The following is a 27,964-nucleotide window of genomic DNA, read 5'->3' on the forward strand; positions in this document are numbered from 1 at the left end:
ATGGAAATTAAAGTGAGCTTAAATTCATATAATTTTCATTTGTGACCTGAATTTTACGGTTAGATTACTAATAAAACATAAGCCATTTCTCTTGCCCTGAAAGCTGAAAGGGAAATTAAGAGATTAATCAGAGGACAGAGCAGGATCGGAAACTAGGAGCAAATAGAGTAAGTTCCCTGCCTGGCTTTGTCCCTTCCTCTAAAAATATTTATTAAGCATCTACTATGAATCAAATACTGAAGGGATGAAAGGAGAGAACCGTCACGTTACCACAATCCTTTATTAGTTTTGTGAACTGAAAAACAGATTTCAGTTTTAAAAATTCTTCAACTGTTTGTAGTACATGCAGTTAAATATGCAATCACGACATCTGAATGTAACTGAGGTTCCGGCATTTCGCCCTTCACTTCAAAAATTATGCTAAAACCACTACAAGAGATTCACCCCCCACGTAGTTTTTTTGGCAATCGAAGTCCTCACGCCAACATTTGTAGTAATTTCAGATTGGCACCCTAGCATTTTTGTTATAACCCAACCCCCTACCCCACTTCCCACCTTAATGCAAGATAAAAAAAAAAAAAAAAGATAGTGTTACTGGGCGAACAAGGGCAAGGGAGGAAGGGAGGGACGGACGGAAGGGGGGGGGAATGAAATGGATGAAGTAGAGATGCTGTCCTTTTTCCCGTTTGTTTTCGGTTCTCTGCCCTCTTCTCCCCATCTCCCCGCTCGCTGTCAAGTAGCATCACCTCCAAGCTCGGCCCTCGGTCCTTCCCCCTAGCGTCGGAGCCCCGCAGTCGGAGGCTGGCACCTATCTCTTTAAATGACAGCTGTGGCTCGGGTCCCAGTCCCGGGCTTGACGTCACCGCCGCCTCCCCGGCTGCGAGGAGTAGTTTGCGCCACCGTCCGCGCTCGGGGCTCGCGGCGCGCTCGCAAGCTGCTGGGGCGGAGAGTTTTCTTTGCTCCGGCCCCTCCTCCCGCCCTCCCCGCGTAGAGCCGAGCGGCAGCTTAAGAGCCTCTCGCAAGTCTCTCACACTTCCCCGCCGTCGCCCCCAAAGGAGCAGCCGCTCCTCCTCGCGCCGCCGCCGCCGCCGCCGCGGCGCCCGCAGAGCTCCTCTCCTGCACATCGCTCCCCCGATGGAGCCCGGGCGCCGCCGCCGCCGCCGCTGCCCAGAGCCCTGAACCGGGCCTCCTCGGCCGGAGAAACGTGCCGCCCGGCCCGAGGGCGCATCAGGGGCACGCCGCCGGGGGTGCAGGGCGCGGGTTTCGGGAAGGAGAAAGTGCTGCTCTCCAGGGTCACTTGGCCAGCGGCGGGGGGCACCATGGCTTTGAAGGACACGGGCAGCGGCAGCGGCACCATCCTGCCAATTAGCGAGATGGTCTCCTCGTCCAGCGCGCCCGGCGCGTCGGCAGCCGCCGCCTCGGGGCCCTGCATGCCCTCGCCCTTCCCCGAGGTGGTGGAGCTGAACGTAGGGGGCCAGGTCTATGTGACCAAGCACTCGACGCTGCTCAGCGTCCCGGATAGCACTCTGGCCAGTATGTTCTCGCCCTCTAGCCCCCGGGGCGGCGCCCGACGCCGGGGCGAGCTGCCCAGGGACAGCCGGGCGCGCTTCTTCATCGACCGGGACGGCTTCCTCTTCAGGTACGTGCTGGATTATCTGCGGGACAAGCAGCTCGCGCTGCCGGAGCACTTCCCCGAGAAGGAGCGGCTCCTGCGCGAGGCCGAGTACTTCCAGCTCACCGACCTGGTCAAGCTGCTGTCGCCCAAGGTCACCAAGCAGAACTCGCTCAACGACGAGGGCTGCCAGAGCGACCTGGAGGACAACGTCTCTCAGGGCAGCAGCGAGGCGCTGCTGCGCGGGGCAGCGGCCGCAGCGCCTTCGGGTCCCGGAGCGCACGGGGGTGGCGGCGCACCGGACAAGCGCTCCGGCTTCCTCACGCTCGGCTACCGAGGCTCCTACACCACGGTGCGTGACAACCAGGCGGACGCCAAGTTCCGGCGCGTGGCGCGCATCATGGTGTGCGGACGCATCGCGCTGGCCAAGGAGGTGTTCGGAGACACGCTCAACGAGAGCCGCGACCCTGACCGGCCGCCCGAGAAGTACACGTCCCGCTTCTACCTCAAGTTCACCTACTTGGAGCAGGCGTTCGATCGCCTGTCTGAGGCCGGCTTCCACATGGTGGCGTGTAACTCCTCGGGCACCGCCGCCTTCGTCAACCAGTACCGCGAAGACAGGATCTGGAGCAGCTACACGGAGTACATCTTCTTCCGTAAGTTCGCGGTCTCCGAATTTCCCAGTTCTCCCCGCCCCCTCGCCGACCCGCGGCGGGTTACAGCGCGTCTGGTGTCGTTGTGTGCCTCCCCTATCGCGGCAGACACGATTTATGGTTTCGTGCCTTGCGATCTCCCTTTTGGCTCCTCTCTTCAGCAACTCAGGAGCACGAAATTCCCAAGCAGTCCTCTTTCTTAACTTTATTGATCTTGCCCTCTCGCCCCGCCCAGCTCTTGGAGCCTCTGGACTCCCTTCTACTACCGAGGGCCGGGAAAAGACAGGGGCACAAGGCTGGGCGCGTAGGTCCCCTTCCTTCCTTCTGTCTCCTTGGGACTCCCGGGGGTCAACTTATGTGGGTCCCAGTGGTGTCCCTCCAGAGGACGGGTTGGCATCAACCCGTAGGAAGGCGCACGCCGGGCTTACCTCCGGTTGGTGCGGGTCGGCGCTGGAGCATTCAATTATGGGTGGCGATTGTGCCTCCAAAGCCCCTCAAGGGCCCGGGGGGAAAGAGATTTCCATTGACCCATAGAAACCTCAGATTTCTCTCGCGCCAGTTGTCTTCTGTAACTGTTAGGAGTTTTGGACAGAGAAGGGTGGAGGGAACGGGCTTTGGTGGTCTGAGTGCTGTCAGAGCTGGATATGAGGAAGGGAAGTGGTGTGTATGCGCCTGTGTGTGTGTGCGCGCGTGCGTGTGTGATTGTGTTTCCTTTCTGGGCGCCTCCAGTGCGAATGAGGGATTGAATCCACTTTCCCAGGGGGAATAAATGCAGTGATTTTCTGAACTGAGAGAACGAGGGAATGGATTGGAAAGCATCTGGCGCAATGCTTTTTGTAGTGCACTTCGGCGGGGGCGGTGGGGGGGGGGTTCCGTGGGTCAAGTTCAAGAACTCCACCGACTAGCACTGGGGCTTGGGGGATGGGGAACCGGGGCGGGGACAATTCTCAGTGACGTTTATAAAGTGAGGAGGGCCACAACTAGAGAGCTATATGGACAAATGGAAAGCCATCTGGGATGGGAGCAGGAACATCATTTGGCAAGTGTTTTTTCTTTCTCAAGACACAAGAAGATTGAAAACTTGCCTGTAGTGTTAGGGAGAGTAGCATTGACAGCCTATGTATAAGCCCAGCTTTAATTGTATTTATTTATTAAGTAATTCACTAACTGTTTGGGATCCAGGCAATTTTTTGCACTTTATTTTGACTGGGGAAGTGGAAAGGTACCTACCTCTCTTTGCACAGGCGTGAAATTGATTGGAAGTTGCTCATTGTTTGTGTATTCTAGTAACCTTGGAGGTAAGGGTGAGAAAACATAGCACACTTAGTGTTAGATTGTCTTTTTTAATAGTGCTGGTTTTCCTAAGAAAACCATTTCAACAGAGAAGCAAAGAAAGTGTCCATTGAAGTGGTAGATAAAAATCTAATTTTCTTAGAGAAGGACAAATATTATATCACTTATATGTGGAATCTAAAAAATAATACAAATGAATCTATATACAAAACAGAAACAGACTCACAGACATAGAAAAAAAAGGTTATGGTTACCAAAGGGGAAAGGGGGGAGGAATAAATTAGGGGTTTGGGATTAACAGATACAAATTACTATACATAAAATAGATAAGCAACAAGGATTTACTATACAGCACAGGCAACTATATTCAATATCTTGTAATAACCTGTAATGGAAAATAATCTGAAAAAAATATATATATAACTGAATCACTTTTCTGTGCACCTGAGACTAACACAATAGTATAAATCAATTATATTTCAATAAAAAATCTAATAGGATTTTTATTTTTAATTATATGAAAGTATTATTTGTTACACAGTAAAAAGATCAATAGTCAGAAAAGTCACCCAAAGGAAGGGACCTTTATTGACACTTCAGACCTTAAACATTTATGTCATTTCAACATAGATATATTGCCAAGCATTTCAGAAGATGAGAGGAAATGAACTTTTGACTTTTTTTAGTGATTTTTAGTGGTTAGTGATTTTTGTTAGAGAAGGTGTAAGTATAAGTGTTCTGCAGTTAAGGTTCTTGAATTTTGGAATCTTTTACAGTTTTGGTCTTTCTTTTTCCCCTAGAAACTTGCGGACTTGAAAATGTCCGTTACTTTGATTATGAAGAAATAATACAGGTTGTCTTTAAATTATGAAAAATGCTCATAAAATAGTGTATTGAAGTTGGAAACTCAGCCAGTTTAAGTCATAAGATGATTTGAGAGATGCTTAGAATTCAGGATGTTTCACTTCTGGAGCTAGAAGAAGTGAAAGAAAATAAAATATTTATATTATGAATAATGACTTGCAGAGTATTCACATAACAAATGAGTTCTGAGATTCATTGATAAAAGTTCCAGAAATCTAAGGAAGCAACTCAAAGCCTTTTTCATTGATTATCCTGTGGAGGAAAATACACAATTCCAGATTAAATATGGTTCTTTTGAAGTGGTATTCCAGTTGACCAACCAAATGTGGTTGCCATTTTTTATTTGTGATATAAAATGTATCTTGAACACTGTTATATGTACATTTATTTTATGTTTTGTATAGCTTGCAGCACATTTTCACAAATTATTTTGTATGGGATTCCATTTAACATTGGTGAATGAAAATTCACTGTATTTCCATCCTATTTTGTGAAGGTAATAATGTTAACTATTCAGTGTAGTTATCTTATTTAGCAATCTCTATTTTTAAAAGACTACCAGTGTTATTCATAAAAACAAAATCATTAGATGAACTTGTTTGTCCACCGTTTCAGATGCAGCGAGGACCTTATTATCTTTTATTTCTCCTTTGACACAGTTCTTTCAAAACATTTTTTTTTAATGTATAACATGTATCAGTCATTTTAACTTTTAAAGGTGAACTTAGTAGATTGAAGCTGCTCTGAAAAGTGTAGAATTGGTTTATACACTTGAAAATCAATTTCAACTCTTCAATCCCCCCGCCCCTGCACCATCTTCACCCCAGAGTTTCTGTAGAGATAGGAGGAGAGTGGCAAATGGTTCAGTAATCCCAGACACTGCTATTTGCCAAATGAGTGATCTTGACTAAATTATTTGTTTCCTCACCTGTGCAATGGAGATTATTATAGCACAAATTTTATAGAATTTGAGAATACATGTAAAGTGCTTAGACCAGTGCTTGACCTATAATAAAAGCTTAAAAAATGTTAGCTCTTACAATTATAGTAAAGACTTTTTCTTGTCAGTATTAAATTTAAATTTTGTTTTTAGTAAGTATAGTTGATTTACTTATAAATTTAATTAGAAAATTATTTTTCAATTAAATGATAGCATAATAAACTTTCAGAAGTTTGAAACTACCAATTTAATAACCCAATTCTTCCCTGGAACTTGGATTTTTTCAGACCAAGTTCGAGTCACCTAGGTTTGCCAATCACACTCCAGTTAGTTCTTTTGGATCAACTCCAACAGAACCCTTTTCTGATTCAGGGCCAAGAAGTGTTTTAATACTCTCCATTAGGAGTTGAAAGTTTGGCAATATTTTCTCACAGACATTGAGCTAGATTCATATCTCCTTAAGTACTTGTATCCACATCACTGGGTTCTAATATTCAAGGTTATATGCAGGCTATTAAAGATTTAATATCAGCTTCATTTGGCTACATGGACACTGATCTATTATCAGTAATAACTCATAGTTTTATCAAGATTTTAGACTGCAACATATACTAGTACTATTAAATTCCATATTACTCTACTAGTACTGAAGAAGGGTTGTCCTTTCTTGAAGGAAAACAGTAATTTATTGTGCTTTCTGTATTTTGGGGGGTGTCTGTTAAGTGTAATTGTGGCTCTTTTTAGCAATATCTCAGAGACGAAAAAAGGCATTTTGTGTTGGCATTGTATTACATAGACAATAGCTATCTGCTTGAAATGTGATATGTAGACTACCCATAATTAAAATGAGCATTATATATATATATCCTTTATTTCTCATAAACAGTGTGTTTACAGAAAGGTAGTACTGATTCACTGCTATCCTCTTATAGTGCTTTGAGTTTTGCATTCTGTGTTGGTTGAATATGTGGTGTGAAAGTATACATTTCTCTAGGTGCATTTGATATTTCTTAAATTTGGTACAGCCTTTTTTGTTGTGATGTGTGAGAGTGCCAGATATAGGACCTAATGTTATTACTGAACTGAACTGTGAATTCTAATCTGTCTTAATGGATTTTTATATACACTCTTTCAAATATATTCTGATTTATTTCACTGTGTTGGGTTGAAGAAAGCTAGCTGAGTTGAAAATATTCAAACAGCTATTCAAACCTACGTTAGCACTCCTGTTGCATTAAAAGCTTTCTAAGAAACGTCTTTAAAAAGTAATTCTATTTAGATGCATACCTTTAAAATTATATATTATTTTCTAGTCCAAAAATACTTCTACTTTTATTAACAAACACTGTTTTATGGAAAATAACTTTGTTCCTTCTTATTTTTTTTTTTAAAGTTGGTTCTTTTCTTCTTGGAGACTCACTAGTCATTTTTATAATTATCATGGAAAAATTTCTTCTGCAACCACGTGGCTGAACGACTTTTGAATGGACGGGGAATAGATAACTTTGTAAAACACCAAGATTCTTATTTCATGCAAATACAATATTTGCAGTTATAAAGCAGATAGAAAATGACAAAAACCTTGGAGTGCAAAATGTTTGGAAGCCATGCCATGGCATTGGTTACTGTTTAAGGGCATTAAACTTTTATGTCTGGCATAGTGCTGTCTCTAAATTTGATCTTTTAAAATAGTGTTATGGCTTTAGTTTTCTCTGCCACCCTTTCTACAGCTTTGTGTGGGTCAATCCTTAAGCATATAATAAAGCAAAAAGACAATGGCACTACAAGCCTTATTTGGCAACTTCTTTCTCTTTTGTAGCTTAGAGTAGAAGAACTCACAATGAGTGTGTTTGTGTGCCTTAGTTAAAAAGAAAAAAAATCTCTTTGGAAAAAGAGAAATAATATGTATGAAATTAGCAACAATCATTATTTATTCTATTGTTATAAGTTATTGGGTCAATTAGTTTAAAATGTGAAAATGATTGTCAACTTATTCAAATGCAGCCTGTTTTTGATAATGGAAGTAATATGTGCAGTTTTAGGAATTTTATAAAAGAGAAGTAAAATTTTAAAAAATTGCCACCAGTAACTGCGAATAAAATCTTGACTCATTTCCTTCCAGTCTTTGTTCTAAGCCTGTGAAGATGACAGACAAACTTTTTGAAAGTTATGGTGATACTATGTAGATGGTTTATATTCCATCTTTACTTTATTTTGCTTTATACATTTAATGCAGTTATACATTTAGTGACATTTCCCACAAGACATTGAATTTTTTAATTGACATCTTAGATAAAAGTATAATACATGTCCTTTGCCACAGACAGTATTATAAGTAAGTATTGGTGTTGAATATTTTCCCTGTAAGCTTAGAAAAGAGTTGATTTTTTCAAAGCACAGTATGTGTAATAAAAAGAACATTTATTATGTACCTAGTTTTGTGATAAATGTTTTATAGCCATTACGTTTACTTTTTTTATTTATTTATTTTTTGCGGTACACGGGCCTCTCACCTCTGTGGCCTCTCCCGTTGCGGAGTACAGGCTCCAGACGCGCAGGCTCAGCAGCCATGGCTCATGGGCCCAGCCGCTCTGCGGCATGTGGGATCTTCCTGGACCGGGGCACGAACCCGCGTCCCCTGCATCGGCAGGCGGACTCTCAACCACTGCTCCACCAGGGAAGCCCTACTTTTACTTTTTTAACATTCCATTAGCTTGGAATTAGTTCCCTAATACTTTAGTTAGGAAACTATGATTTGGAGAGCTTAAGTTAACATCCTTAGGTCATAGAGCTGGTATGCGGCTGAGCTGGAACTAGAATAGTTCTGCCTTACTGTGAAGCCCTTACTCTTGAATATTTAAAAGTAAGGCCTGTTTCATGCAATCAATTTTGCAAATATATTTCAATGTCTACTGAGTACCTAGAACTTAGCTCTCTAAGCAAAAATGGGTAGTGTGAGCTGTATATGAATGGACCTAATTTTTCTTAATCTATTTTAAATTTCCTTAAGAATACAGTAAATGCAGTTGACCCTTGAACAACTGGGAGGATCTATCTATAAGCAGATTTTTTTTCGAATAATACGTATTGAGGTTGGTTGAATCTGAGGATGTAGAACCTCCAATACAAGGACCAACTATAAAGTTATAAGCAGATTTTCTACTGAGCAGGGTTGGGCAACCCCTAGCCCCCACATTGTTCAAGAGTCAATTGTATATGTTTTATGTCTTTACTTGATGAAAGGGTTAACTTTGAACGATTAAGGCTACCACATTCATGGATATTTTTAAAATTAAAGAAAATAAATCATTTGACTCAGTTTACCACTCTTTTGGGGGAACAAGTAGTATCTATAGGTTTGATAGACTGACCAAATTTAAACAGTGTTAAGGTAGTCTTCTGCAGAAAATTCATTTTACCTTGTGTGATATAACACGTTTTATGTATGTTCTTAGAAGGTGACAAAGTGAAGAAGGTATTTTGGTTGAAATCAGTTTTGTTAATTATGTATAGTTTATTGGCCCTAAATATTGGTTAATGCCTTTAAATTATATACTTGCTATAATTAGGTCCAAAAAAGTATCAAATATCTCCTGGGTATTGGGATTATTGGCTTTTGTTGTTCTTGAAGGTTTAAAGTATTGTGGAAGTATATCTATACATTTGAAGTAATTGGAAAGTAGTGTTTTAGGTAACCGTTCAATCTATGTTTCATTACAGTTATCGTTTTTAAAGCCTCCTTTGAATTAACTTCAGGCTATTGTCAGCACTTAGCAGCCACAATCCTGCAAGACAGGCTGGCAGCTTCTCTAATGGAGATGATTCTAAAAGGTTTTGCGAGGACTTACCTAAAGATGAGAATAACTTTATTCACAGGTTTTCAAATTCACTCCCATAGGTAAGTTAGTTAAGTTAACTAACTTAAGTTAGTTAAGTTCTAAGGGTAATGGTGAACCTCCAGCTGCTGACTTGAATCTAAGGTGTCCTGTGCCTAGCATTTGTATACTTCTCATCATTCATTTCTGCGAGGGAGCATGTCATGAAACCTAATTATCCTGTAAGGTTAATTGTATTTTGCACTTTCAAAAGCAAAATATGTGAGTATTTTATACTGAGTTTATACTGTTTACAAGTTTATTTCTTAACTCATTGGTTTTTTAGTGCACCAGCGGTACCATAGTCATGTCGTAACTGAGTGACCTCTTGCTGTAGAATCCTTCTGCATTTAGCTTCCACACTTCCCTGTCTCTTCCTAGTACACTACGTATAAGGCCTTCATTGCACTTCCTAAGCATGTAACTATCTCTCTCTTTTTTCTTTCTTGTTGTATCCTATTTTTTCCTAGCTTTATTGAGATATAATTGACATATAACATTTTGTAAGTTAACATGTTGATTTGATACAGATGTATATTGCAATTTGATTACCACTATAGTGTTAGCTAACACTTCCATCTCCTCACATAATTACTAGTTCTTTTTTTGTGGTGGGAACATTTAAGATCTACTCTCTTAGCAACTTTCAAGTATATAGCACAGTATTTTTGGCTATAATCACAATGCGGTGAGTTAGATCCCCAGAACTGATTCATCTGGTAACTGGAAGCTTGTACCCTTTGCCCAACATCTCCTCATTTCCTCCACCCCCTTCAGCCCGCTGGTAACTACCATTTTACTCTGTTTCTATGAGTTCGGCTTTTTTAAAGATTCCACTTATAAGCGATATCATACAGCATTTGTCTTTCTCTGTCTGACTTTTTTTTTCATGCCCCATGGTCCATCCACCTTCTTCCTTCTTTATTATGGCTGACTATTAGTCCATTGTATATATACACCACATCTTTAGTCATTCATTTGCTGACAGACACTTGGGTTGTTTCCATATCTTGGCTATTGTGGATAATGCTGCAATAAACATGGGAGTACAGATATCTTTTAGACATCCTGCTTTTATTTCCTTTGGATATACATCCAGAAGTGGGATTGCTGGATCATATAATTGTCTCTTTTCATATTGACCTTCCACAATGGCCTACTTTCTCCTTGAGAGTTGGCACCAAGTCTCACTTTTGTCTTTTCATCCCCCAGTGCAGTGGCTACTGTCACATTAAGAACTCAGTAAATATTTCTTTTTTGAATGAAAGTATAAATTAACAAATGAACCAGTGATGTTGCAGGTTCTACCAACGTAGTTATTGAGTTGAGATTTAGTTTCACTTCAATTTAAATTGCACCTATTGAGCAATTACCAGGCTATAGCTTGGGACAAGACATGCCAATGTGAATGACAGAGACCTTGCATTTAAGGTGATCACAGTAAGCTTTATGTAATATTGAATTATGTTATAGAGGGGTTATTTGGTGTATTAACAAGAGACAGAGTAATGGCATGAGAGGCTGTTACACAGGCAACTATAAAGAATGAAAATAACTGAAATGTTAACTAAAACACAGGACAGCTTCAAATAATGTTATAAATGAAGTTGTTAGGATGGTAAAAATACACACAGAGACACACACACAATTATATATTTATTTATACTTAAATGACTGGTAGAGTAGAAGGTACAAGGCATCAAAAATTAGCTGACCTTTTATTTTTTAATGTATGAAAGATGTCAAGCAAATGCTCTGAGCTGCAGCCTACCTGCAACCACTTGCCTTTCAGAACATCTTAGAATGTGTAGTGACTGCTGGCTCCAGACATGGTCAGGGTCTACTGTGGTATAACATAAGTTCAGGAAGTATCTGGCTGTACTGGTAGGTGTTTGCAAATGTGAGGATCCAGTGAACTATTTTGTTATCTCTACTCCTAGTTTTTAAAAGGTATCTTGGTTGTAAGAGGTGTTGCTGTTTCATGATCCATATTACAATATCAATTTTACTTATTAACCTTGTGTCAAGGTAGTTCATAAAAACAAATCAACTTTGCTTGCAGTAACAGCACATAGCTTCATTCACCAGTTAAACTTAGTTCAATGCTTGTTCAGCAGTTGGAATGTAAACGTGGAATATAATTTCTACCATATTTTAATCATTCTCTTATTAAATCCTACTTACATGGGGGGAAATGAATTAAATACAACAAAAGGATAAAAATATATACGTAGTGTTGATTTCCAGCTCACCAGGATGGTGATTTCACCATTCAGTTATGCTAGTTCCATTTCTTGCACCAGTTATAATAATAAAACCCTTAAGCATAGATGGAATCCACAGTATATTGCCATTTCCTTTCATCTTGTATAATTAGACATGTCTAATTTCTGATACAAGGAGACTAGGGAGAGGAATACTGTGCTTAGAAAGAGACAATACCAGAATCTCTTGGGCCCCACTCCCAACAAGCAAAAAGCTTGAATACTATGAATGATTTTCTACTTTTTAGTCAGATTCCTTGAAAAATTCTGGCTCTAGCTTTGAGAGCTTGGAAAAATAATTTAATCTCCCTCCTGAAGGAAAAGTGAGGGAAACAATAATACTCATCTCATAGGTTTATTATGAGGATTAAATGAAGTAATCCATATAAAACACTTAGAAGACTATCAGACAGGTAAAAATTAATTGCTCAATATATGTTAGCTAGTGTCACTTACTAACTTAATATCTTCAAAACATATATCTATCTATATATTCCCACTTCTCTACATTATCAATTCATAGTACCAAATTTCTTCTTCTTTTTTTTTTTTTTTTTGAGGAAATTGATAGCAATACCTATTCGGAATTGCTCTGAAAAGGTCCCATTATCATTAGTGAAATTAAAAAAAAACGACCTCCTAAGTATAAAATTAATTATAACATATTATTAAAATAAGTTTATTCTAGTTTGTTCTTCATTGTCTCAGAAAAAAATGCATTCTTCCAGGTCTAGCGCTGGTCACTGGTCAATTTTGACACAATTAACAGGAATACTGGTATTCAGCAGTTATTGTTTCAAACGATGGGGTGTATTGAGGCAGAGCACCTCTTAATCACATTCTATATTTGTATTTCTGTTGAAGGCTTTTAGCTTTGATTTTCAGCAGTTTTATGCAAGAGAACACATTGTCACAGGGCCAGGGACTCAAACATTGCTTAGAGTTTGGGCATTTGGCCAAAAAATTTCAGGCTAAGTTTTGGATTAAATACTTATCTCCACAATTTTAGGAAAACTATGTTAGCTTTCAACTCAATCAGCTCCTATTGAAACTACTCTACACATTTTGAGTATGTTTTTTAGTTGCTAAAAGTCCAGATATTTGAAGAAAGCATAGAGATCTAAGGGAGATGTTGGCAGCCATTCAGCTATAATTCTCCAATATTTTGACCTATTTTCTCTGGTTGGCAAAGGCTGCATCTCTTTGCAGGTAGAGGGTAAGGACTCATTCATATAATTCTAAAGTGACTTCTGTTTTTGTCAAGGAAAAGTTGCTACTATAAAGTTGCAACGTTATAGTGAGTGGTAGGAGGAAACAAGCATGGTGATTACAAATTATTGGTGTAATCTATATGGTGATTTTTGGAATGAATCTTCTAATGTTGATCCTGACTTTTAGAAGAAAAAAGAAAGCTGGCAAAAGAAGTCTTCAGACTATCATCTTAACCTTCATTAGTATGCATATTTGTTTTATTTTGTGCTAACTTTCCTTTTCTGTGCTTCATTTTTCATGTAGAAAATGGTAGAAGTTGATCTTTTTTTTTTCATATTACCTCTGTGGAATTCCATAAGTAATATGTTCCAAGTAATCTGTGCTGAATAAAAATAGGATATTGTTCTTGTTTTAGTGTGTCAGATTGTCATTCCTTAAAGAGAATGTGTTGAGTATATTGATGTTAACAAAACATTTATTGAGGGTGAAACCTTTTCAGGTACTATCTTATTTAATGTATAGCTGATTCACTTTGTTATAAAGCAGAAACTAACACAACACTGTAAAACAATTATACTCCAATAAAGATGTTAAAATTTTTTTTTAAATAAAAGCAATAGGGGTGGGATTGGTAGATGCAAACTGTTACATTTAGAATGGATAAACAACAACACCCTAATGTATAGCACAGGGAACTATACTCAATATCCTGTGATAAACCAAAATAGAAAATAATTTAATGATGTTTAAAGAAACATTCAGAAATATAAAGACTACCAAACTAAGAGAAATCCAGATTAGATTAATTTTAAGCTACTGAGTCATATGTCTTATTTAGTTTATTTATATTTATTCATGCATTCATAATCAGTATTATATACAAAGCAGCCTGTTAGGTTCTGAAGATGTGGTGGTAAACAATGGCGAACACATTTTCTGCCTTTCATGATCAGGACCATGACATACAGATGTGCAGTTTGCACACTGCTTAACTCTAGATTTCATTTACTGGGTCTAGGTGTATAGCAATACAATAGGTTGTGTATTGTAGATGTGCAATGCACCACTTGTGAGCCTTTGAGTAATGGTCCTACTCATGGCCAAAGACCAATGGACAAAGTTAGTTAGTTATATCTCTAACTTCTGACCACAGGAATCTAGGCATGAGTGTGTGTGTGTGTGCACATGAGTGTGTTTAGGGAGAGCATTGGTATGACTCCATGATCACTGCTGGCAATTAAAAAATTTTGCCCTCTGAATTGTGGTTTAATAATGACCAGTTTGTTTTAGAAAAATGTGACACTATTATTAATCTTGACCTTTTGTTGAAATTGCCTATTTAAATATAAACTCAGTATTGAAAATGAAAATTTTTCTGGTTTCCACATCATACCTCACTCCCTTTTTGAGAAATTTTATCTCTTGAAGTCTATTCAGGAGTCTAGATTTTGCTATACTACTTAGATAGATGTTGCCTATTCTCCATGAAGAAATCCTAAAGTCAAGTTAAAATGAAGACTTCTGCTGGTTACCTTTGATAGGTATTCTATAATAGAGATTAAATTTGAATTTGAAGTGGTTATGAGGTATTTCTTTTCATTTCCATTAAGCAGACATGTGATGGGTTGATTTAGCATGTTTCACAGACAGTGGTAAAAAGATATATATTTTCTCTGTAGCAAGAAATATGGAACTCGTTAACAATTCTTAACGTTGCTGGGAAATGGAACCACGAATAAATACGCTAGGAGTCCAGCACTGAAAGATCTGTAGCTTTGTATAATCTTTACATCTCCTCTGCCGGACTGATGTGTTTCTAAGGCATGCAAGAACCATTAAAATATTTCACCTTTCACTTTCTGTGTTAGCATGTTTGGATTGTAAAGTAAACTTAGTTATTTCAAGCTGTCTGTTTTATAGCTGACACTATCAAGCCATATTTATCATTATTATAATTTGGTACTTAGCATTCATACTGTGAAGCTCAGTTTTACCCAGTATTTGGTAAAACTAAAAAAAGGGATAACAGATTTACTTCACAGTTTTAGTACAAACACCAGGGTCTAAAGACTAATGGCTATAATTTTTGTTAAACTGTATACAATATTTTATGAACTGAAATTGTGCCCCCCCAAAGATATTTTGATGCCCTAACTCCCAGTACTTCAGAATGTGACCTTATATGGAAACAGGGTCTTTACAGAGGTAATTAATTTAGAATGAGGTCATGAGAGTGGGCCTAATCCAATATGACTGGTGTCCTTATAAAGAGGAGAAATTTTGGACATAGAAATGTAGATGCACATGCACACCACGTGAGCATGAAGATGGAGATCAAACTGATGCATCTACAAGAAAAGGAATGCTAAAGATTATCAGCAAACCAACAGAAGTGAGGAGAGAAGAATGGAAGAGATTTTTTCTCATATCCCTCAGGGAGAACCAAACCTTCCAACACCTTGACCTTGGACGTCTAGCTGTGAGAACTGTGAGGTAATATATTTTTGTTGTTTAAGCCACCCAGTTTCTGGTACTTTGTTATGGCAGCTCTAGCAAAGTACAAAAGTCATTTCAAACTCTTTATCTTGTAACAAATCTGGGAAAAGCTTGAAAGGCAATGGTTTTAAAACTCCCTGAATTTTTCAGAGGTCTTAGTTGCAGATGACAGACTCCATTCTAGATAATTTAGACTGGAAAACACTTATTAAGTGTAATGTCGATAGCTCACAGATTACTTGGGAGGCCTGAGCTTCCAGGAATGACTCCTAGACACCATAGAATAGGGCTCCTAAGGGTGGTGTACAGTACACTGTATGACGTCCAAATGTGATTCCTTGTGGACTGGTCACCTATGAGTTAATATATTAATATGTAAGTTATTTGCCCTCAGTGCATTCAATAAGCAGTGTCAAATAGGAGTAGGGTGACTTCAGTGAAAGATTTTGTTCCAAAAATGGGAAAATAGGAAACATACAGCACCATAGGTCTATAGCAAATCCCACCTTGCAGACAGCAGAGACTCCCTTTACTGGCAACAGAAAAAATTCCTTGTTAAACCTACCTGGCAGCACTTGGTTCTATCATTGAGTAAAATTCCCTTCCTTGAGGGTTGCTTTAGGGTTAAATAGCCTAGGCTATGGATGGCTAGTCTTGCAGTTTCTTTGGCAAAATAATTTCTTCAAAATTGTACTGCACTTCTGGTCAGTTTCATGAGTGAATTAAGAGCAACAAAAATCTTGTGTAGTGTCATTTTTAGGCCTGAAGACTCTTTATTTTGTGGCCTCTGTGAATCACTTGCTTCCCCCTCTCTTAAATTGATGGTCTACGTGGATGGTGCCAGCGTTGTCAGCGGGGCAGGCACCCTTGTGTGAAAGAGTACCTCCTGCTAAGGCTGCAATTTTGTAGTTAGATTTTGTTGTTGATGTTGCCTTTTAAACACAACTTTTTATATTATGAAAATTTTCAACATAATGAAAAAAAGAATTGTTAAAAAAAAATCCTCCCCTGTATTCATCTCCTAGATTCAACAATAATCAAAATATCACTTCATCTCTGAATTTTTTGTTAAAGCATCTTAAAGCCAACCCAAAATATTATTTCACCCCTAAATATTTTAGTATCTAAAACAAAAATGGCTATTTTCTTATATAACCACCCTCCATTATCAACTCTAACAAGGCAAATAATATTTTGTATAATATCTGATCCATAATCCATAATCCTATTTCCAAGATTGTCTCAAAAAAATTTTATAGTTGTTTCTTTTTTAACTCGATTGTTTATTTTATTTTTATGTGCCTTCTCTCTTAATGTAGGATAGTTCCCATTCTAATTTTCTATCCTTGTCTATAACTCTTTACATGTAGTGGCATCAATTTGTTTGCAGAAATAGGTCTGTTGTTCTGATTGTGCCTGCTTTCTTTCTTTTGATGTTATTTAAATTGTTCCTTTGTTTTTATATTTTCTGTAAGTGAACATTAAGTCAACCTTGATTAGCTTCTGCTGTGTTTTTTTTTGGAGGGTAAGACTATTTTTATAATAATTAAATGGTAGAGGTGAGTGGTCTCAGTCCTATTTCTTCATTATAAGTTCCCATCAAATGTTTACCTAATAGTTTTATCATTGATGACCATTGCCTGATGCAGATATTACATTACGGGTTGAAAAATCATGATTTTCCAATTTTATCATTTCTTTCACATTTGTTATGTGGAGTTTTGTAATGAAGAACTTTCTCTCATGAGTTACTTAAAATATAGTTCACTGAGGAAAGACAGGGCAAATGCATAAATCTTATTTCTTGCCATTTTGACAGTAAGGAGTTGGTTCCCTTGTAACTTCCAGTGGTACTCAGTAAGTTGCTGCTATTATTTGGTATTCTGGTGCTTTCCTTCCTACTTCCTTGTTATGGCAGTCATCATATTTGTTCTTCTCCTCCTCTTCCTCCTCTCTGCTGCTGCTGCTTTTCTCAATGTCTCTCTCAAGTGTAGTTGTGGACTCATGGATATTTTATATGTTTCAGCATTTCAGTCAATTGCATGTATTATTTTGGATGCTCAAACTGTTCGGTCTTTGACCAGGGAGAGACTATGTGCTCTTTTGACACAGCCCATTAAGTCCTTGGTAGGTTACTTGGTATTATGCAGCTACAACTTTTAACTGCCTTGGTTTGTGGTATAGAAATAGCTGGATTTGTCAACTTCATACATTTCCAAATTGTAGGACTCTCCTTCAACTCCTCTTACAGGGAAAGGGAGAAAAGAGTGCCTCCTTTAGAAGAGCTGTGCTCTTTTCTATCTCTTCTGGAAGGTTTTCTAGGTGGGTCCTTCTTATAAGATGATGCTGAAAGAGGCAGGAAACCAACACTACACACTAATATTTTGAAATTTCCTAGCATTTTATCTCATGCTATAGCTTTAATTGGCATATGTCTACCTTCTAAGGCACAGCAGATCATAATTTGACCATATGGTCACTGTCACATAATAATTGTTGTCTGTGTTTTCATCTATAAAATCCTTATCCTGTGGCCAACCACTGGACTGCTTCCCTGCTACATTAAACCAGTGCTCTACTTTAGGTTTGTTATCACAGCAAGAGCCACATTCTCTAGTCTAAGTTATATTCATTAGCTGCATAAAACCAAACTCTAGTTAGTTTAAGCTGAAAGGGATTTATTAAGGATGTACATATCTCATAGAATCATAGGAAGGAAAGAAGAAATAGACCCTAGGAAGGAGGATGTTGAAGCACTCTGGAGAACTGGCCCCTGATGGGGCTGCTGCCTTTGTCACAAACAGGGGACTCAGAATAAGAATCGGCTAGCATAGCCAGAGATGACTTCCCCTGCAAAACCATCATGCTCCCTGCCTCCTCTGAATTCTGAATGAAAGTCTGTAGGAGGACAACTGATTCATGCAGCATGGGTTACATCCAGAAGCCCATCTCATGGAATCAGGAAATTTGGTTTTCAGCTCTCTAGCCTTTTCCTGCTAGTAAACAGCAGGCCCATGCACTGTATTCTGCACACACTGTGCCTCAATTAACTTCAAGAAGAACATCTCAAAAAGACAATAATTTTTATTAAAATGCCTGAAAATATATTCATAGTCATACACATCTCATTTCTACAAAGATATCATTGTATAAATCCCCTTATGGGAATTCTTTTTTGTGCTAATGTGTGTATAGTAGAAATGAGACTAGTAATTTTAATGACATCATTTTAGTGCAAGGTATCAATGAGGAACAATATAGGAAATAGGATCTCAGCCTGGATAATAAAAAAATTACCTGGGGAATATATATATATATATATATATATATATACACATATATATATATATATACATATATATATGTATATAGTGGAAGTATGTATATACTAGAAGTATGTAGTGGAAGTATGTATATACTAGAAGTATGTAGCATATACTAGAAGTATGTAGTTTCAAAATATGCATGTTAGAGTCTAGGATAAATGAAAATCTGCTAAATTGTTAGACACCTATAGTTGTAGTAATGGTAAAGTGTATATGGATTCTGGCAAAGATTAGAGAAAATCAGAGGACCTTGGCTAACCTTTTGCTTCTGTCACTTTCTACTTATTGATTTCACGAAAATCACTTAAATACTTTGAGATTATTTCCCCATCTCTCATCTTAAGAATGATTTGAGCATGGATGAGATGATACATGTCAAGTGTTTTTAGCACCTCAGTTGAATTATCATATATAAATTGAGCCAATAGTAACAACATATAAATTGCTTTGAGGTAAACTATGGGGAAGAAGCTGGTTAAGATGCTATCTCATTCTCTGTCACAGGTAAGATACAAGCTGAGGGTTCTACCTCAGCTGTGTGCCAGATGAATATCTTTTGTCTGGCAAGAGAATGTGAGTTTAAGTCACTGAAGTGCAAGATATAGGGCAGATGTAAAAAAAGTACAGGTAACAGTAGTGCCTGTGCAATGTAATAAATGATCCCACAAAAGCCCATGAATGACAGCAATTACTAGGTAAATTTAAATCCCCAGAGAAATTCACTTCTAAACCTGATGCAGATATTTTTGCCAATCAAGTTAAGGATATAATTTCACATTAGATCTACTCTCCCTTCCTTATGGAACGAAATCTCACACTGTGTCTGACACTCTAATTCTTGATTGAAGTAGTAAGGAGTGGTATATACTAGTTTGGTTTTTTAAGTGAAATTAAAACTGGTGATTTCTTTAGTTAGAGAGGATGACTTTTTAAATTAGATTTACTCTCCATGCCTTACTCAGTGAAGCCTCACACTGTGCCTGGCACCAAATTGTCATTTAGCAAATGTTTGTTGATTTAATTAGGGAAGCTGTGTAATGGGTGAGTAGAGACATATTATGACTGAGTTTAAGGAGGAGGGCTCTGGAGTAAAACAGGGTTACATTCATATCCTAACCTTTTTCATTAATAACTGTGTGACTCTGGGTAAGTCATGTATTTTATCCAAGCCATGGTTTCCTCTTTTGTAAATAATCTGAATAACAGTACATATTTCAGAGGGTGCTCTGAGGATTAAATTGTATGATGCAAATAAAAAACTCTGCACAACATCTTATTCAAAGTCAAGTTTTTCTAAAGTGAACTATTTTACTTATTATTTACAAAGAACATTGGCAATACAGAGGATGTGATTATTGCCTGAACTGAATGTGGGGGTTCAGGGAAGGCATTCAAGAAAAGATGACATTGCAAAGTATTGGCTGAATGTGGGCATCCATGTGAGAGCGTGGGGGCTTTGCTAGGCATGGAGTGTTAGAGAATAGGTTGGTCTGGCTGGATATCAGGAAACGTGTTGGGGGAAGAAATCTGGAAATGTAAGTGGGGGAAAGCTGATGAAGTACATTTTATATTGGCCAAAGGATTTTGAACCAGAAAAGGATATGGTTAAATGTGCACTTTCAAGAAGCATCTATGGCAGCAGAGTGAGACATGTACTTGGGGAAACTGAAGTTACTTGGTTAGTTGGTAGTTATGGGAAAGGTTCAGGCCAGAGATGAGCTGATGTGCTCCAGTAGAGATAGGAAGTAAGGGATATATTCTGGTGCTATGTAGGTGGTATAGTCAATTGAACTTTGGGAAGAAGGAACTAAAGCATCTGGCAGCTGACCGATGATTCATTTATTCCCTTCACAGGAGGATACCTTGAGAGAAAGAAAAGAAGGCAGGTGACTTGGTCTATTCTCCTTGTCAACTGGCTCTCCAAGTAAATAGATGAATGCTGTTTATAGGAAGAAGAGATCTTATTTAGTGAACGTCTTTTCCAAATGACCCTGGTTAAAGGATGACTTACAGTAAATAAGTACAGAATCTATAAGGCATGGATCCCTGGAGGGTACCATATGAGCTATTCATTTCTCTGGATATATAACATGTAGAAGTTTTATAACTTATATGTCTTTGTCCCTGTGGGGAACCCCATAAAACTTCCCTTGAATCCCTCATTGATCATTCTGGGACAGAGAGTGAATGTCCTGTGTGGGAAGGAAGGAAATAGGGAGTCATGTGGGATATTCCAGACCACTCCTGGTTTCATCTGTGCCTCTCTTCTTTAAACTATTCGTGACACTTTATACTCTGATCTGTTTCATGGGCATCCAATGTGACCATCTGATCTTGTGTGTTAGTTCAAACATTTTGACCTATTGGATGTAGGGAATAGGGAGAAAGAGATATAGAGGATGACTCCAGTTGATGATGGCTGTAACTGAGAGAAGGCGTACTGGATGAGTGAGGCCCTGCCCCCATCCCTAAGGAGAGGATGATAAGGTCAGTTTTAGATCTGTTAAATTTGAGATATCTGTGTAATTTTCAGGTGGATGTGTCTCAAAATGCAGGTACTGGATATCACATGAATGATCAGAAAAAGATCATGGAGAGTAAGACTGTGCTGAAGCTGTTGAAGGAATAGGTAAATAAAGAGGAGCCCATGAATGACACTGAGAAAGGCCCGTGGGACATTGGAAGTGTCAGAAGAGAGAAGTGGTTGTGGAATTTATGGGAAAAACAAGTTTTAAGCACAAAGAAGTGAGTTTTAAGCAGAACAGTATAAATGCTGCAAGGTTGACCATCGATTAAGACTGAAAACATCAATTAGATTTACCAATTAGGAGTTCATTAGTGATTTTAGAGATAATTAAAGGAAATTATAAATTTGTAGTGGTAACGAATTGCATGATGGAGATGGTCTCTGATGTGGATGCAGAAGTAGAGAGGGTAGATAATGGGATTCATCCAGGCTTGTGGATTTTAGTGTGGGTGCTCTGAAGAGCAGAGCAGAGCTAGTTAAGAATACTGATAAATGAGTAGTTGGTACAACTAGTTACTTCCTCCAGGGTGGGTAAAGAAATCAGTAAAGTTGTGATAGTCTAAGGAACTTGTAGTCGTAGAACCTCGGATGTTGCTCAGACTTCAATATTTGTTTCATACTGACTTAGAATCTCTGGGTGCCTGAGCATATTCTTCTTTAAGCAGTTTTCCAGATTAATGTTTAAGAATTTCCCTAATTATAAACAAGTGGGTACTGAGAAAAATTAAGGTCTTGCTAGAATATTAAGTTAAAAAATAGGACAGAGATCTGTATGCATAGAATGCTGATAATTATATTAAAAAAGATGCAAGTCAATGTTCAGGCATTTAAAAAGCCTGGAAGGCTTTAAAATAACTTAGCTATTTCTAGATTTCAGGATTTTTAAATAACTTTTATTTTTGTAAACCTTTTATTTTCAGCTTATATTTTTATAATTAAAAATAAATTACAATTATAAAAATTGGTAGCTAATAAATGATTTATTTCTATGTACTAGATTATAGATACAGGTAGGATACTGTCTTAAAGAAAATGTTTTAATAAAGATAGAAGGAAGAAAGAACATTAAAGACATTTCATACCTGAATAAGGTATAGAGGGAAAGATACCGAGAGGAACATGGAGTAAAAGCAGAGCTTTGTGTGCGAAAAACAAATTCCATGTACATCTTAATTTTGATGAGGGTGGCCTATTCTCTAACACTCTTAGGATTACAGATATTCAGACTCTCGGCTTCTATCCACTTTTTTGATCAAGACCTAAACTGTCCAGGTGTCATGGAAAAAAACTTACAGATTACTTTGTAGAATCAGTACAGTGATGTGGAGGGAACATCAGTCTGAAAGAAGCCCGAAGTCATGAATCCAGCTGTGTTCGGAAAATCTCAAAGGTCATCTTAGAGAAGTGGCTGAAATCTCTCATAGATTACTAGTCACCTAGGCATATATCTGTCTACAGCTATCCTGATAGAAAATGAGTACATGAGGGCAGAATATTCCTTGGAAGACTTAAACCAAGGAATTTTTTTTGTGTTAGGTTTTTGACAAAGCTGGTGTTATACACAGTATTGTCAGAGCCAAGTGAGTGTGTCAAATTCATAAATGTTTATTGAGTAATTATTAGAAGCTGGACTGCTTAACGAGGAATATCAAAATGTATAAATCATAAATATCATCCTTAACTTCAGGGACTAACAATATAGGTGGTATTTTTATACAAAACAAATGAGATCTTTATCCTGAAGATAATGGCAAATATTAAAGGTATTGAGGCCAAAGAAAGCATGAAGGGTGTAAATTATAGCAATACAGGCCTTTGGGAGGTGACTGCAAGAGTCCAGGCATGAGATGGGCCTAGCTTGAACTGAGCTGATGATAACTTGAATGGAGAAAAGAGGATAGATATGAAACACATTGTGAAGAAATAAACATTCGGGCTGTGGACTGCTTATTGAGTCCAAGGGAGGTACGGGGTAGAGTCAAAGGTGACTCTCATGCTTCAGTACTTGGTACCTAGAAGAACTCATAGGACTATGGAAGATGAGAGGAAGGACAGATTTAGGAGCAGGAGGGAAATAATGAGTCTAGTTCATTTTAATCAAGATGGTCACTATAGTCATAACCATATCTGTAAGAGTTTGTACTTCTGCCCTGTTCAAAACATGCCTTCACGGAAAGAGGATTACCAATAAACTTCCTAGATAGAAAGATCACCGTGGGAGACAAAAAGTTTGGGACAAATTTTGTATTTTTCTGGTCACTAACTCAGGACAACAAAGGTAAACCATATGCTGTATAGGCATAGTTGCTCCATCTTCAAAACTATTAGTTCAAAATCTCATAGATTATAACATCCTCTCCTGCCACCTTGTGTCATCATTTTCTATTATAACCTTTTCATCTCCATTCATTAGCCTTCTTTAGTTCACTGCCTTCATTATCTATTTAGGTTACAGGTTTGTAATTGCAGTGATTTTCCTGGAAATATCCTAAATACTCTTGTTCTTCCATCTTTTTTTGTTTTTTCCTAATCCCTTTGGCGGCTTTGAGTGGACCCAACTAACACCTTTTCCCTGCTATAATCAGGTAGCATAGAACTTCCAGAGAAAACCACACAACAGAGAAGATAATTTCTACTAAAAATCCATGAACACCAGTTTTAAATAAACCATCAGCATTGCCTGGCAAATCTCCCATGCTTCTCTGGTAAACCCTTCTAATCGTCACATTTTTAATCGTCATGTCTAATCATCTAATCATCACGTCTAATTGTACATTTTTATTACAACTTTTCTTTAAACCTCCAATTACCTCACCTATTCTTGATCATCACTCTTAGCAAATGTCCTTACCTGTTTCTTTATAGAGAAAATGGAAGCCATTACATTCATTCATCTTCCTGCTCATTCATGTTTCTTCTGACAATCATGCAAACTATCCACAACTGAAACCATCTTATCTACCTTACCTGCTGATAGAGGAACTATCTCTTCTGTCCTGGGACAGTTCTTCCACTCTATGCTCTGGGTCCTATCACTACCATTCCATTCCATCCTTCCATTACTAGGAATATTGCATTAATTATTATTACCTTTAGTTTTTGGCATTCAACCTCTCTCTCTCAACTGTATCCTTCCCATTGGCTTTCAAACTTGTTAGAGTTCTTTCCATGAAAACAATAATGAAAAGTCCCCAAAGTTATTTCTATTTTTATCCAACTACTGCATTACATAGCTGAATTTTTTGAAAGTTATTCCTTATATCTAGCCAATTACCACTTTACACAACTGAACTTTTTGAGAGAACGGTCTGTATTTTGATGCCAATATTTCCATTTTTTCAATTTGTGCTTACATCTCAGTACACTCAAATCAGACTTTTTGTCCTCAACATGCCTTTAAAACAGCCCCTTTAAAGGTCACTAGTTTTCCATCCATGCCATTCAATTCAGTAGCTATCTATCTTTTCTTCCACTTCTTATCAGCCTTTGCCGTTGTTGACTGTTCTGTCTTGGAACACCTTCTCTTGGCTTCTGTGCATCTGGCCATTCAGCTTATGCCTAAGGGACTGAGGGAATAAAATCTAATGTCTGACCCTCTATCCAAACCTTGTGCAAAAGCATGGGCCAGTGTCAGACCCAGAGGAAAGAGGAGATGTTTTTCTATTCACCAATTTATAAGGTATACTTTTAGGATTCTGACGTTTATGACACAACAGTATGGTTATCTCTTTGGCTCTTCTTTTGTTTCATTTGTAGGGTCATCACTCTCTACCTAGCATTTAAATATTAGAGTTACTTGGGGCTTCCCTGGTGGTGCAGTGGTTGAGAGTCCTCCTGCCGATGCAGGGGACACGGGTTCGTGTCCCGGTCCGGGAAGATCCCACATGCCGTGGAACAGCTAGGCCCGTGAGCCATGGCCGCTGAGCCTGCGCGTCCGGAGCCTGTGCTCCGCAAAGGAAGAGGCCACAACAGTGAGAGAGGCCCACGTACCGCAAAAAAAAAAAAAAAAAAGTAAATATTAGAGTTACTTAAGTTTTGTTCTATGTTCTTTCTTACCATTCCCTTGTCACTGGGAGCTCTCATCACCATGATGTATATGCTGATGTATGCTCATGTATATGCTAATGGCTCCCAAATTTATGTCCACAGCATAAACTTTTCCTTTGAGTGCTGTACCTACTGGTAACCCAGCTTCTATTCAACGTTTCCATGCAAATATGTGAGTGACATGTCTGACTTATTATGTCCGAGTTAACAAGTCCAAAATTCATAATCTCTCTCCTCTCCCACTCCTACCAATACCTATTTCAGTTTCAGTGTTGTCTTTTTCAGTCAATGGCCATTTCATGCATTCTGTTACAGAAAGCAGAAATCTAGTATTCTTCCTTGACATATATCTCTGCTTGTTTTTCTTTTAGAGTTAAAAGGAATTGTAGGTATTTGCTAGTTTACAAGTATTTAATCTGAGGTGCAGGGACCCCTTGCAGATCTGTGAATCCTTGAACATTTGATTCACAATTTTCTGTGCATAATCATCTGAGCAGTTTTAGGAGAGATACCTAGTACTCATGAGATTCTCAGAAGGGTCCAGAATCCAAGAAAATATTGATAAGACTAATCAACATTTTGATTAACTTCCTCACTCATGGATGAGGAAACTGAAACCTAGAGAGGTTTAGTGACTTTGGCAGATCATACTTCTGGCTAGAGCCAAAGAAGGAACTCGAACCCAGGCCCCTGACTTCCAGGCCAGACACTACTCTTTTCCCATTAACACATTTAATGGTCAAAATCAAATTATTTTCAGTAGAGATCATCACTTCTTATCCTAAATGAAACTGCATTGATAGTAATGTAAGCCTGAACATACTTGTTCTTTGCTGTGCATCAGCATAGGAAAATTCCCTGTTTATAATTTATTTCAAACTCAAATAGGTTATGTTTATATGCAAAATAAAAACATTTGGTATTTTCATCAAATTTTATAATTGTATTTTAAAAAGGTATGATAAAATGAGCTTCTATTTAACTTGTTTGTACAAGTTAATTTCCATTATGTTTCATGTGCCCTGATCTGCCTCTGACTTATGATTATAATATCACCCAGCCCAATTCCCTAGGCCTATTTTATGGTTCAAAGTAACAATTAGGCCTCTACTACTATCACAGGATGTCAAAAATAACAAGGGAAACATTAAACAAGATTATTTCTTTTATTAACTTCATAGTTTTACTTTTATTTTTATTTTTATTTTTTTTTGTGGTGCGCAGGCCTCTCACTGCTGTGGCCTCCCCTGCTGCAGAGCACAGGCTCCGGACGCGCAGGCTCAGCGGCCATGGCTCACGGGCCTAGCCGCTCTGCAGCATGTGGGATCTTCCCGGACTGGGGCACGAAACCGTGTGCCCTGCATTGGCAGGCGGACTCTCAACCACTATGCCACCAGGGAAGCCCCATAGTTTTACTTTTTATATTGTTTTTTTTTTTAACCATCTGGAGTACTCTTTTGTATGTGGTATTTAAAGGTAGGGATACAGTTTTATTCATTTTCTGGTATCTACCACAAAGAAAATTACTTTCCTTATTACTGCAAAGAAATTTATCCTCTCCCCCTTCACTTATGTTACCACATTACTCATCAGTTTGATTTGTGATATGACCTTACTTGTATATTATCTTTTATGCTTCAGACAGTCTCTGAGTCTCTCTGTTTTGTTCCATTTGTTTAGTTTTTTTCATAGCATACTATTTTTATTATGGTGGTTTTATGTATTCTTCCTTAAATTGATTCCAACTTTTTAGATTTTCTTTTTCTATGATTTCTATTATGAAGGGTATTTTATTTCTCATATATAGGGTTATTTGGTTATTTCTAGTGTAGAGAAATGTTCATGATTTTTAGAAATTGATCTTGTATTTGATAAAACTGTTTTTGTTCATTTTAATAGTTTGTCTAATTCTATCATTTTTTTCTGTTGTAGACCATCATATTACCTAAAGGACAGTTTTATTGCTCCCCTTCCAATCTTTGTACTTTTATATCTCTGTCTTTTTTTAGAGCACTTGCCAGGATTTATAGTACTATCTAAAGCATATATAATCTTGCAGTTTCTTGGACCTCTTGCAATTCTGTAAGTCCCCCAAAATGCAATATACAATTTTTTATAAATGCCTATCTTGATTGTAAAAAAAGTGTCTAAAAATTTCCCTTAAATTAAGTTTTTTTTTTTTTTTTTGTGGTACGCGGGCCTCTCACTGTTGTGGCCTCTCCCATTGCGGAGCACAGGCTCCGGATGCGCAGGCTCAGCGGCCATGGCTCACGGGCCCAGCTGCTCCGCGGCATGTGGGATCTTCCCGGACCAGGACACGAACCCGTGTCCCCTGCATCGGCAGGCGGACTCTCAACCAGGAGGACTCTCAACCACTGCGCCACCAGGGAAGCTCCCCTTAAATGAAGTTTTTAAGCATAATATTTGCTTTAGTATTTAGTTCATAACCATAATCAATTTTAGTCTAATTTCTTCTATTCCTAGTTTTCTAGGAGTTGATTTCTTTTTTAATCATAAATATGTTTTAGGTTCTATCCAATCCATCTTCCTCCATCTCTTGAAATAATTATATGCTTTCTTTATTATATGTTTATATAATGACAGGGTGAATTATATTGCTGCATTTTTTTTGTACTAAAATTTTCTCCCAAAACTGGGATAAATCCTACTTAGTCATATTGAATTTTATTTTAATACACCTTTTCATTTGGCTAATATTTATTTTTGGCATTTGCACTATTTGTAATTGAATAGGCCTATAATTTTCTTTTTGCACAATCTTTATCTAATTTTGGAATAAAAATTACACCAGCCTCATAAAATGGACACTTTTCTTTCTTTCTGCTTTTCCTTGA

At 38.1% G+C, this 27,964-nt stretch overlaps 1 protein-coding gene across 2 annotated transcripts in view; it reads left to right on the forward strand.

The window, feature by feature from the left end:
• Positions 1-955: 955 nt before the first annotated feature.
• KCTD8 (potassium channel tetramerization domain containing 8) overlaps positions 956-27,964 on the forward strand; it is a 274,627-nt gene continuing 247,618 nt past the window's right edge. Inside the window, exon 1 of one of the 2 annotated variants that reach the window (XM_060110522.1) lies at positions 956-2,268. In XM_060110522.1, the coding sequence (XP_059966505.1) occupies positions 1,320-2,268 (949 nt within the window). In that variant the 5' untranslated portion in view covers positions 956-1,319. The remainder of the gene's footprint in view (positions 2,269-27,964) is intronic. The other variant, XM_060110513.1, reaches the window with a different exon arrangement.

This window comes from Mesoplodon densirostris, chromosome 1 (genome assembly GCF_025265405.1).
Source record: "Mesoplodon densirostris isolate mMesDen1 chromosome 1, mMesDen1 primary haplotype, whole genome shotgun sequence".
Taxonomy (NCBI): domain Eukaryota; kingdom Metazoa; phylum Chordata; class Mammalia; order Artiodactyla; family Ziphiidae; genus Mesoplodon; species Mesoplodon densirostris.